At 28.7% G+C, this 13,207-nt stretch overlaps 1 protein-coding gene across 4 annotated transcripts in view; it reads left to right on the top strand.

The window, feature by feature from the left end:
- Positions 1-13,207, top strand: part of Mctp (multiple C2 domain and transmembrane region protein) — a 227,300-nt gene that overhangs the window by 42,955 nt on the left and 171,138 nt on the right. The window contains exon 1 of one of the 4 annotated variants that reach the window (XM_087157607.1): positions 4,088-4,242. The exons of the other annotated variants lie outside the window; for them this stretch is intronic. Within the exon in view, the coding sequence (XP_087013733.1) occupies positions 4,221-4,242 (22 nt within the window). The 5' untranslated portion in view covers positions 4,088-4,220. Of the gene's footprint in view, positions 1-4,087; positions 4,243-13,207 lie in introns of those variants that run through there. 4 annotated transcript variants of the gene reach the window in all.

The following is a 13,207-nucleotide window of genomic DNA, read 5'->3' as shown; positions in this document are numbered from 1 at the left end:
GAAATATTTTTAGTATGTTACCATAAATTAAAATATTGATATTTTTTAAAAATTCACATAGGATATTTTTAAATTCTTTCTTTTTCAAAGACACTAGACACGGAGAAAAAAAATTCTGGTAAAATTACCATATTCTAATGTAATGACATTTCTGATAAAAAAAATTCTAGTTAGACCAAAGCATAACGCTATTTAAACCATTCATTTGGTAATTTTTCCATTCATATGGTAGCGGTTTACCGAAAATTCTAGTTTCCCAAAATTATAGTTCTTATTACCACACGTTTAGTAAAAAAAAAAAAAAAAAAAAAAAAAAAAAAAAAAAAAAAGTAAAGAAAAATGAAAAGTAGATTTAACCGAATAAAAGGTTTTTATGCCATGCTTTAAGGCATCATGATAAAATTGCCAAATTTTTCCACATTTACGAAGTTTTATCACATATTATGAAACCATATTTTATCGTTAATTTTACCAAAATCATTACCAGATCGCTTCGGTAAAAATTATCAACCTCTCTGATATTCTCATATAGCCAGAAACATTGCAAATTTTACCATATTCTAGGAGTTTTGTCAATACTTTTTTCTTCAGTGTAGTTTTATTATGTTATATTTCTTTTATGCAACTTTTCAAAGCTAATTTTATCTACTTTTTTTAAAGAACACTTATCTATCACCTGATTCTAAATTGTCCTGGATCGACAACATTTACAGAAAAACCAGTTCCTCCTTTTTTTTAAACCATTAAAATTATTAAGCAGAGAACAAAGACTATACGAAATCTTGGATCTTCACAGTAGGGTGAATAGGATAGATTTAACATCATAAAATTTACACTGCCTTTTGTGAGACACGTTGTGAAAAATGTGCCTTTTCTATGAACTGAAACAAAAGGCTGACGTTTGTCTTGTATTTTAACATTAATTTAGTTCCTGAAATTAATTCTTTACATTTATTTCTGAAATCTCACAGATAGGATAATAACATATTTTTTATTCAAATTACTGTTCTACTATTTCAAAAGTAGTTAAAATAAAACATGTCGTTCAAGACCAAGATAATTGTTTATTTCGTTCAATAGATTCGAGTAAAGTGTAAAAAAATAGATAAAAATGTGTTTGATACTATAAAATTAAACTACCTTTTCGATTAAATTTCCATATTTGCATACTTTTTGACAGCAATAGCTATTACATGCGTTGAGAATATTCACATATGAATATAGTCTTTAAGTTTAGGTGAATTTAAAAAAGGTCAATCTTTTTTAGATGATGTTTTTGTTATTCATCAGCTTTATACGAGAACACAACTTTCGTGATCCATTATGAGATTCTGCACGCGAGAGAATAAATTTTTTTTTTCAGTAGACTCGATTAAAAGTTCATAAAATCGATAAAAGTCGTTTATGAATAAAACCATTATAGCGTGGTATCTTTGATATTTCCGAAAATTTTATTTCAGGCATTTGAAACAATTGTTTTATTAGAAGTTCCCTAGGACCCACCTTGTTTTTGGTCTGCCATAGAAGGTGAATTCGAATAACAAAGTGGCTTTTTTTTCAATGAAATAATCGATGATATTTTTAATTTAGAAAGAGGTGATATTTAAATTATGCTCTTCAACAACATTTTCGAAGCATTCTAAAAACATTTTGATTGCTCCAATAGTGCCAAAAAATATACAGTCAATTTTCAAAAGCATTAATGGTATTAAAACGCTTGTTTGCAGTGATGGAAGAAATATAATATTCTAAAAGATTTTCAAATATTAACATTTTAATGAAATTTATCATAGACACTTTTCAACGTTTATTGTGCTATAATCAAATTTCGTAATTGTGTTTTAATGTTCTGAAAATTCAAACTGCGCTTAAAATTTTTTATTACCGTCTTATAGAGTACGTTTAAATAACGTAAATGCAAAGCTTCTATAATAATAATTGCAAAAAAATAAATTACATAAAAAATAAAACAAAATATTATTTAAAAAATTTAAATAAAAGCAACCCTGCATCCGAATTGAAGGTTTTTAAAAACAAAAAAATTCTAACTGAGATGTTTTCGGGTATTTGCATCGACTATTTTCATCAGTAAATAAAAATGTAAATGTTAGTTTTTAAATACAGTTTAAACGAATAATTTCGAGCCGGAACGCGTTTTGTTAAAAATTAATGAGACGTTAAAAAGATAAACTTTTTAAAATTTTCTAAACACCTTAATCATAACCTTAGCAGTTTTGTTCCTATTAGACGAGGGATAATTTTCTAAGTTGTGTTAATTTATAAATAAAAAACCAAGTATAATCTGTCTTAAAAACTTAGGTCTAAAAATATTTCCTGTCACAAGCACTCAGTGTAGAGGGAATTAATGTCACCGGCGTTCGCAACGTGATAAATGACATGTTAAAGCTTTTATCGATTCTTGAACCATTAACACTTGAAAATTAGTCCTTTATGTTGGTTCTTTAAAGAGACAAAATGAAGGGAAAAAACTAGAGTTGTTAATTCTGTTGACCGATCACTTTAAACTTTTCTATTGTTTTCTGAAGTATTAAACCGAAAATGGAATTTTTTAGAAAATTTAATTGGCTTTATTACTGAGTTATCCTTCTTTAATGTATTTATTTTTAAAATTTGTAATTTGTTTTTACACAAACTTTTGCAATTTTAATCGATCTTTCATAAATTTAATTTAAACGATTGACTAATTGAACGGAAATTCAAAAAGGGTTTAGATTGCTTGACGAATCAAATAATAAATTTTGACTTTTAAGAAACATGAATGTTTCTTAAATGAGATTTAAAAAAGATAAAATAATTTTTTAAATGAGATTTAGAAAAGATAAAATAATCGAACAAGTGTGTTATTTTCGTGCAACAGAATTCAACTTTGATTAAACTTTCTTGAAATTAATTAATCCACTTAATTGAACTGAATCATGCAGATTCTTAATGAGTCTAGACAATTTTTTATTATTTCTTAAAAATCTTTTTAGCATTTACCTATAATTTTGTACAACTCTGTTTAATTAAAAAAAAAAAAAAAAACAGTTAATCAGACAATTGTATTAACTTTACGGGTCAGAATTCATTCATTTTTCTTGTTAGAAAGTAACTCTATTATTTAAATTGAATTATGCAGACTTTTTGTGAATCTAAACAACTTTTTATTATTTCTTTAAAATCTTTTTAACATTTACTTATATGTTTGTACACATCCGCGGTATAAAAACAAACAAACAAACACTCAGATTATTTTATTAACTTTACGGTCATAAATTAATCTATTCTCTTGTTAGAAAATAACTCTATTATTTGAATTGAATTATGTAGATTCTTTATGAATCCAGGCAACTTTTATTATTTCCGAAATTTTTTTCCAACATTTGCCTATATTTTTGTACACATCTGTTTAATAAAAAAAAAAGAAATGAAAAGACAATCAGATAATTTTATTAACTTTACCGGGCAGAATTTATTCATGTTTCTTGTTGGAAAGTAACTCTATTCCTTGAACTAAATCTTGCAAATTCTTTATGAATATAGGAGCTCCAATTCAGCATTAAAATACTTACGTATTGTGTTTTGTAAGCTCTTAAATATTTTTGTTGTTCTAGGTAATTTTTAATATTTTTATATCATGCTGCTTTATTATAATCTTGATACACATCTGCGCCAAGATATCCTGTATTCTGTATCGCTATCCCTTTTTTGATTTTTTAAAAAAAGGAGAAAAGGAAATAAACTGATAATTACATTATTTTCATGCAACATATCACAACATGATCTGACTCTCTTTATAATAAATTAACTCTCATAATTGAACCTAATCATGCAGACTCTGAGTCATACCACGGTGTTGCTATTGAAACTCTCCAATCGATTACCACTGTCGCCAAGCTTGCAGGTGCCATCTCTTTTGCAAGAGGTGCAGGGAATAAAAACGTTACAACTTGTGTGATATTTATCACATCATTCCGCGTGTTTAACCCACAATCTTCACGGTAACGTTACATAAATGTTCCATTTCGTTCGCCAAAGAAAAAGGGGGGGGGGAGGGAAAGTGAAAGTGGTCATTAGTATGCAGCTTCCATCGGTGCCGCAAGGTGAATGGTAGCAGGACTTCTCGATTTCACATTGAAGATCTGACCGGTATTCTTCTTTCTGTGAAATATTTTTGTAAGTGTCCTTTGCACGTGTATGTGCTGTGCCTTCGGATACGGATGGAACACATTGTCTTCGCTAGTAAGTCATTTAGAATACTATTTGTAACTGTTTTTTTTCCTCACAGAGTTTGTAATGTAGTATTACAAACTTCGAATGGACAGTATTACTTCGAATGGACAATATTTAAATATTTTAATGAGGAAGATTTTTAAATTACTGTGACCCGATTATTAGTAGTTCCATTGTTTACCTGGCTAGAAGTTGTTTTTTATGATTATAATAGTTTATATATAGTCATGGTGATATTTCTCTTTCTGTAGTCTGTTACAGTGTACGATTAAGTTAGCGTTTCGAATACGTATTTTGATCCTGATTCTAATTAACCCCTTGACCTATCATTTCTTGATAAAGAAATGATCTTTGATTGCACTGTAATCAACAACTCTCAAACGGAATGTTGACAGAGATGCCAACTGCTCCGGACACGGCAAATAACTACAAACCAAATTTTGCAAATATTTGACTATTTTTGCTTGCTTTTTAAAAGGTATAGCATGACATAACTACTATAAAGTGGTGAATTTTAAGAGACTACGAATTATTTAGAAATAGTGGTGGATAAAAATCTACTAAATTGAATTTTTTAAACCAAGAATCACTACCACTTTAAAATATTTATTTACTGTCCGGAGCAAGTTGGCATCTCTGTGTTGAAGATAACTGAGACACGTCAATTATTGTTTTGACATAAGAAACAAATGACGTCTCCCAGACGTCTTCGTATGTCAAGAAGTTAATTATTTTAATTAAAAAATTAATATTATACAAATTCTAAAAATATAAGGCAATTTTTTAAACTAAAGGTTACAGAACCCAAAGCTCCACATTGCGTTAAAGACACATTTTTAAGTAAAGTTTGGGAGAATTCAATCATTCAACAAAATTGTAAATTCTTCCTTTTATTTAAGGTTCACACCCGTGTAGTACTACTTATATACAAACAACACTTACTTATAATAACCTTGCATTAACACTAGAAGGTCTGAACATTGCTGTATACCCAGAAAGTCTGAAGGGAGCAGTGTGTCTTTTCCCACTTTGTTTGTACGTTGATCAATTAGACATCCAAAATCTTAAAACATAATCATGTTTAATTCAATAAGAAATATATTAGGTCTTCAAAATTCTATGGTATTTTATTCGATTAGATGAACGAAAAAATTTGGCTAAACGAATAACTGACTTTTCAGTTACACAATAGTTTCCTGCAGATAATTTAGTTACCTTTTCTCTATAAACAATAATTGAAGAAATGTTCAAATGTTCTTGTCTTTTTAAAAAAGAGACTGGGGTACTTTATATCTACTTAAGGGTACCTTATTTGCAAAGCTACCTGGTGTAATGGGGTACCTACCAAAATACCTAAGGAGCCACTCTGGTCTATCTTATACAAGCTTTTTTTTGGTATAGGAGATTTATTTGTCCTTGCATGGCCTGATTACCATGATACTTGGCTAGAGAACCGTGAATCACGGATACTGGTTATTTATACAACAAATGATTTCCATCAGCAACCTATTATAGCCCAGAAAGGTCATGGATGCTTAGGTTTCAAACGTCAATATAGTCAGTATTGCGCACCGACCGCTTTTACTTATCAAATAAACTGGTACCTATAAATCTTCAAATGGGTGGGCTTTGAACAGCCACCAGGGATCAAACGCCATCAGTGCTTCATAAGCACCCAGTACATAGCAAGTGATTAAAAATTTATTGCAATAGATTTATTCTTAACTTATACGGTGTTTTTCTTTTTTGTTTTCTTAGTAAAGAAGCTTGTATTTTTTAAAAAATAAAGTCTTATTATATTTCAAATAAGCAATTTTGATTTGTTTTATTTTCAATTATCTGTTTTCTTAAATTTTAAATGCAATTAATAGGCATAATTCCTTTGAGTTTGTTTTAATAAAATTATCGATGACTTTCCAAAATTTACTTTTATTTCATATAAAAATGTTAATAACTAATTAAAAAGTGATAAACAATAACTTCTGAAATGAAAACAAATCTACAATGGGGGCAAAACATAAAAAAAAGTCTATGGAAACAAGTTTTTTCTTTTAAATCTAGGCCTAGGAATTTGAATTCGTGCTCCTCTTCATCGGTATGTTGTCTAATAAAATATGTGATTTGAGAAGTTGCCTAAAGCATATTCCTAGTCATAAATTACATTTTTTTTCTTTTCTCAGAGATAAATTAAGAGTTTTACATTTCAATCTTTTTTTTTTTTTAGCATTGTTACATAAAAATAACCAGTATTGATTTATTTTTCATGTTTCATTGCTAGTTGCATTCATCTCTGCACGTATCATTTTCTGTACGTGACGTTCGTGAATTGAAACTCTTTCATCTTTAAAGTATACTTTCGGTTAAAGTTAACTTTATTACCTCTTAATATTCAGATGGAGTTCCTTGAGGGCAACTGGTCTGTTTCATAGCTCTAACCTAATTTTTGAATAAATTCTGAGCCTGGTTAAGCAATCTGGGGAGTTTTTGAATACAAAGAAGAAAGTGTATGCAATATTTTTTTTTCTCGAAATATAATAAAAAGTTGCATCTAAAAATGCTATTGTTTGCTGGGTTAAACGCTGAAATTTTTAATTTTAAATGTTTATAGGAGAATATAATAAGAAAGAGGGAATTAAAGTTTGTTTAGTTTCGAATAATTTAACGTAGAGGTCAAACTAAATTAAAAAATGGTTTAATTTGAAAACATGGTAAGAAATAAAAGTGTAAAGTTATTATTAAATAACTTACGTAATTACTTCGTGATTGTTGTTTGAATGAATCGTTAAAAAAACGCATTATTACAAAGTTATTAAAAAAACATTAACGTAAAATGTACATAAAAATACGTTGTAGACTTTTTAAATTCTGGAATTGTAAAGGTAGCTTGAATTTATCGGTTGAAACGCTTTTCCCTGTTCTTTTTCTGTTATAAAAAAAATTCAGAATACTTGACAAAAAAAAAAAAAAAAAACACTTACAGGCAAAATTGAAATTGCATTATCTACATCCATTTTTCACTGATACTTTTGCAAGGTCAACTTTTTTACGGCATAAAAAAAAACCGGTCCATAACCATGTCCTAACAAGAGATTTTCTTCTTATGAAAAGCATTATCTACTAAGTTGAATAAGAAATTCTTAAACGCCCCGAGTTCAATTCTTTACCCTCTCCCGTAACAAAACTTTTTCGACTTTTTTCAACGAGTTGAAAAGGTTTTACTTTATGAATAGAAGCTTTTATCGATGTCACGAGACATATCTTCCTTTAATTACTGACTTCTTCTTTATATTTCTTTTGTTAATTTTTTCCTCCTCATTTTATAAGCATTTGTGGATTTTGTTAATTGTACTTATGTTATAAGTTGGAGATATGTATAAAGTATAAGTTGGAGATAATACGAGTAAACAAAACATTTTTTAGAGGAATATATAATTGTTTCTTTTTATATAATTCTGTTATTAGAGACACTAATTTTATGAAGGATTAGAATTTTTATCGCTTTTTAAGGAAGTGGTTGAAGTGTCTTTTAAAGTTGTAACTTATTTTTAAATATTATTATTTGAAGTTATGTTTATATCGTACATTTTATTAATTTAGAAAAGATCTATATTGTATAAATTTTGTTTTAAGTTATGGTTGCGTCGTTTCTGATGACACTTTGACTCGCTAGCCATTGGCTTTGCGAATTAAGTTAGGAAGGAGAGCTTTTCGTTTTGACAAGAGAGCACCACTAGGGTGAAAGTACGACTTAGCTCAGAACCCCCTCCTGGATAGATGGTAGCACGATTCATTCGAGAGGTACTTTCACAATTTATACATAGATCTGAAGGGGCAGGAAAATTTCTTTAGATTCATGTGTGCTCAACAACCAATCACAGACCCCGACCCCACCAAACTAAGTCCAATACTCTAACCACTGGGCTACCACGACAAAGTTGTGGTAACTGCTGGTGCACATTTAAGTTACCATAATGCATGAAAGAATTATATTGAAGAATCAGAAAGTTAATGTTATTCGTATATGTTCAGGATACATAAAAAAAAAAATTTAAGAGAAATTTCTGAATTCCTTATTTTAGTAGTGATTTGCCATTCGGAAATTAGTGGATTTTTATACGTTTTGAACAAATTTATTTTTTGCTAATTTCTTTTCTCCATTTTGGATATTTTCCAAGGTTTAGTGAACATTTGTTAACCAATACGAATTTTAGTTTGAACTAAATAGGGTAACTTAAACTATGACTATATCTTCGTAGATTCTGATAGACACAATCAAGGAAAGTGCAATCCGTTCAGACATCCAGCCTTTACCACGAGGAATCAAACTGCTATCCAAACCAAGTTGAGGAAGTTTGGATAGCTAAATCAATATAAGTTAAACATTTCTCTTGAATTGTACAGTGTGCATCAAATAAAAAAAACCCAGCAAATATGACACAACAGCTACACGAACAATGCATGTTTTATGCCGGATGTTGACTTATTAAATAATTTAAGAGCAAGGTTAGAAAAGAATTCAATTATAACTAATTAAGGAGGAAAATGTATATAAGTTATATCGTAAATGTTGCATTTATTTTAATTGAATGGACTCTGAAATCTCAGTCTATAAATCATGTTGTTAGAAGTGAAAATTGTACCCTGTTTATTATTTCTTCATTACTAAAACTTCAATTTCCTCATAGACGTGTTAACATGTATAGTGTGATTTTTATTCATTTAATTATTTTGAAAATTACTTACAGCATGTGTGTAACTCTTTGTAATAAATCGCATTAGATTTTTTTTTCAGCAAGAAAAATTTTTAATGCGTCACATGACGCTATGAATCATGACAATGAATCATGACTCTATGAATAATTATTGTTCTACGTTTAATAACCCAAAGAAAAATGACTCATTTACGTGCTTTGCAATAGTTTTTTGTGAGTATCAGATATTATTCTTTTGTATGTGAATTGTTAAATTGCTATAAATAATGAATTTTTAGACCTATAGATAAGAATTTTTTTGTAAATTTAATTTGTAAAATAATTTTAATTGCTTAGTTTTATATGAATACATTCTTTATGCATCTTGTTCATAGAACAATGTATTGACATTAAAAGAGAGTAGAAAATTTAGCTGATAAAGTTTAAAATTGAAGGAATAATTTATTCACCGGTTTTAACTTAATCTAAAATGCAACTTTCAGCATAACTGTTTCTTATCAATATTTCAGTTTCGTTAAGAAAATCCTTGACTAGTACTAGTTTACTGACTTGTCAAAACCTCTTTAATTCCATGTTTAGACATAATTCTATTCGAAATATAAAAGAAAATAATATTTTCCCTCGGATGCATAGTTTCCTATTTATCATTCATAAATGGTAGAGAAAAAAAACATTCAAAAATTATGTAAACGTATTAAAAGCTTCTTTATTTTCCTATTTTTAGCCCTAATTACGACAATTGTAAAGATAGCAGTATATGATCTAAATATTAAATAAACTAATATGTAAATTTCTAAGTTCTAACTAAATGTTTGTTTGAATATAATTTTGATTCGCTTGCAACGTGAAATAAACTATAAAAAGGCTTTGAAGCATGACGAATTGCTTCGTTTTGCAAGTTATTAAAGTGCTAGTATTTAATATAAACAACAAGAAAAGCACAGTAATCATCTCGGTTGTTAGACATTATGAAAAGTACTGGCACTCAGTGTGCCAGTACTTTTAACTATAAATTTCGTGGTAAATTTGGTAATTTTATCGTGCCTTACACTATGGCATAAAAACCTTTTAATAGGTTAAATTTATTTTTTTATTGTATTTTTCACTAAATATAAGAACTATAATTTTAAAAACTTGAATTTCTGGTAAATCATTATCATATGAAAGAAAAAATTACCAAATGAATGGTGTTGCTTTGTTGTTTCTAAGGACGCTTGGAGTTGCCAAGCTCTCCAGCTATTATTAAGGCGAATTAAGTCAGGAAGGTGTGCCTTTCGTTTGCTGGAGAGCACGGCAAAGGTGAAAGTACGATTTGGTTCAGAACCCTTCGGATAGATGGCAGCTTTAGTCATTCGTGAAGCCTCTTCCTCAATTCAGACATAAATAAGAAGGAGAAGGAAATTTTTTCCTGTTCCCTGCGCCTTTGGTAATGCTTAGCGACCGGCTACAACAGTTTTGATTCCACAGATTTTATGAGCACGTATATCGTGGGTCGTGGTGGAGTCGACTATCGAACCCCTGGCCCATGGAATTGGAGTTCGATTCTCTAACCACCGGGCTATCACGGCCTAAATTAATGGTTTAAATACCGTATATTTTGGTTTCCAGAAACAGAATTATTTTTTAAATTTTTTTTAAATTAAAAATGTCATTACCATACAGTACAGTAATTTAACCAGAATGTTTTCTCTTCGTCTGTATTGTCAAATCTCTAACTGCAAACAGCAATTGGTATTTTGAAATTGGTATTATAAAAAGGGTAACGTACCACCAACTTAAAATTATAACGGATATAGCTAATACTATCATAAAAGGTTGTTTGTTCATACTATCGATTTACAATTATAATGCTTATAGTGCAAATTATTCTATCTAAGATAGTCTTTTCTTATTTCCAACTGAAATGGGTATAATCAATGAAATTGTCATAATTAAAACTGTCATAGCTAAGGTTGTCTTCCTATAGAACTAACTTAAATTTGTAATTGATATATTTAAATTACTAATATAAAAGGCCTCATAAGGAGTTAAAAAATGTACAATCGATAAAATTTAAGCCTGTTTCACAATTAAATTCTGCTTATAGATTTATAACTGTTTCATTTAGTTTTATAATTAGTTTTAAGAGCACTCTATAAAGTTTAAAAAGCCCTTTATTCAACACTAAATTTAATTAATTTTAAAAGCATTTTATTTCAAATTTCCATGATTTTATTTTGCAAATTCTGATAAAATATCTATATTGTATTATTTTTCGAAGATTAAAATCAAATGGAACGCTTAAACTCCAAAGACCTATAAATTTTAAAATGCATGAATTCTTTTATATGATTTATGAACCATAGAATACATTCGCGAATTTTTTGGATCGAAGAAATCAAGTTTCTGACCACCAAATAGTTCGGAAACTCTATATTGATCTTATTCCTGACCAGTATAGAAGTGTCGTACTTTCTCAGAAAAAATACTTAAGGGTAACCTTAGAAATGCATTTATACCCGCTGAGCTTTGTGTAAGTGCTTCGAAATGTAATACTTGATAGAACTCGTTCTCTACTTTACCAAAGAAATACATGGTTTGTTTACTTGTTTTTCCCTTTAGCCGACTAATCCCGTTAATTGATCCACTTATAGCAATCCCATATACTTGAATTTCTTTTTGCTTGATATGTAAGTAAACTGAAAAAACAATTTGAATTTATTGAATCGGATGAGATATTTAAAAAAAATAGTTTGATGGAAAAAAAAGGCATGACAAACTTCCATAGATAAGAAAATAATTTATTTTAAATTAAATAAATAAAACAAGCTATGAAATTAATAACGTGCTAATCTGTTTTTTTTTTTTAAAATAATGAATAAGTGAGAATCTGGAAAACTGTGGTAAAACACCTATCCGAATTTGATGTCAAGAAACTACAAAAATTTTGTGTTTTTTCAAGTTAATGCCAAATCAAACGTTCATGCACATTTTAAAGGATGTAGGTAGTTAAATTTAGACTCCAAAGAATGAGAAAGTTTCAACCAAGATCAGATGCATTTATTCATTCGTGAATTATTTTCGCCATTTTTAGCATGCGTTTGGTAATTTTAAACCAATCAATATTTCATGTTTACAACTGAGCAAAGAAGATGAAAGTTTGATTTCACCATGAAAATTGTAAAAAAATTCTATAGAGAAGCCGTGGTAACTCAGGGATAAAGCGTTTGCTATCCATTAGCGTTTGGAAATTATGAAAACCAATGAGCAACTCGTGAAACACACGAAAATTTGAAACAAAAAATTTATTTATTTGCAATTGTACATGAAAGAAGCAACACTTTTCAAACTGCAGATAGTAAAATTTTATGCAATTTTTAAATTGTTGTGATTGCTGCAGTTTTAAGTATTGTGAATTTATTGATTCGTCTGCTGTTAAAGAATTTTTTTTTTCAATAATGTTATGCTTTTGTTTTTCTTTCTTTTTTCAAATTTGTTCTATAAAAGTATACATTATGGACAGTAGTTACAGAACACCCTTTACATTATAATAAAAAGGTGAATTCATTGTTTCATCCATTTTTTAAACATTTCCAAGCTACCTTCAGATTTTTCTACAAAATATTTGCATATTTCGATGATTAAAATTTATTCTGGATAAAAAAAATAACACATACAACAAATCCGGATGGAAAAAAAAATAAAAACTTACATAAAAGTTTTTCTACGTCGTAATAGAATCATGACGTAACACAAACATGAATTCGAGACACACCACAGAAAAAGAATGATAAAAAAAAGGTTCTTTTTTTCCTCCTTAGTGATCGATTTTTGAGGCGATTGAATTACACATTTTAGCTGTCTCTTTTCGACCCAAGAAAAGATGTGGGTTGTAAAAGCTGTAAAAATGAACGATTTACTCTATCCGGTAACAAGATCTAACTGAAGGATTAGGTGATTATTCTTAAGCGTCAATTTTAAATAAGTAAAAAAAAATATATTCTATGATATGCTTTTAAATATTCTCAGATCCTAACAACCTTGTTTGTTTAATACTATGAGAGTTGCCAGGAACTGAGAATTTTTAAGTTTATTAAATGTTACTTTAATGTGTAGTGATGAATAATTATTAGTAACTCAATGAAATATGAATAATTATATATTGAAAATAACAATTTTATTGCTTTTTCGACGATTAATTAAAAACACGGAGAAAAAAAATCAGATTAAAATACCAGCTGTATGAGAATGACATTTATAATAGAAAACATAATTCTGGTTAA

Source organism: Parasteatoda tepidariorum, chromosome 2 (assembly GCF_982258835.1).
Source record: "Parasteatoda tepidariorum strain Cologne lab strain chromosome 2, Ptep-v5.0, whole genome shotgun sequence".
In the NCBI taxonomy this organism is placed as follows: Eukaryota; Metazoa; Arthropoda; class Arachnida; order Araneae; family Theridiidae; genus Parasteatoda; species Parasteatoda tepidariorum.
The sequence above is the reverse complement of the archived record's forward strand: the minus strand, read 5'-3'. Positions and strand labels throughout refer to the sequence as shown.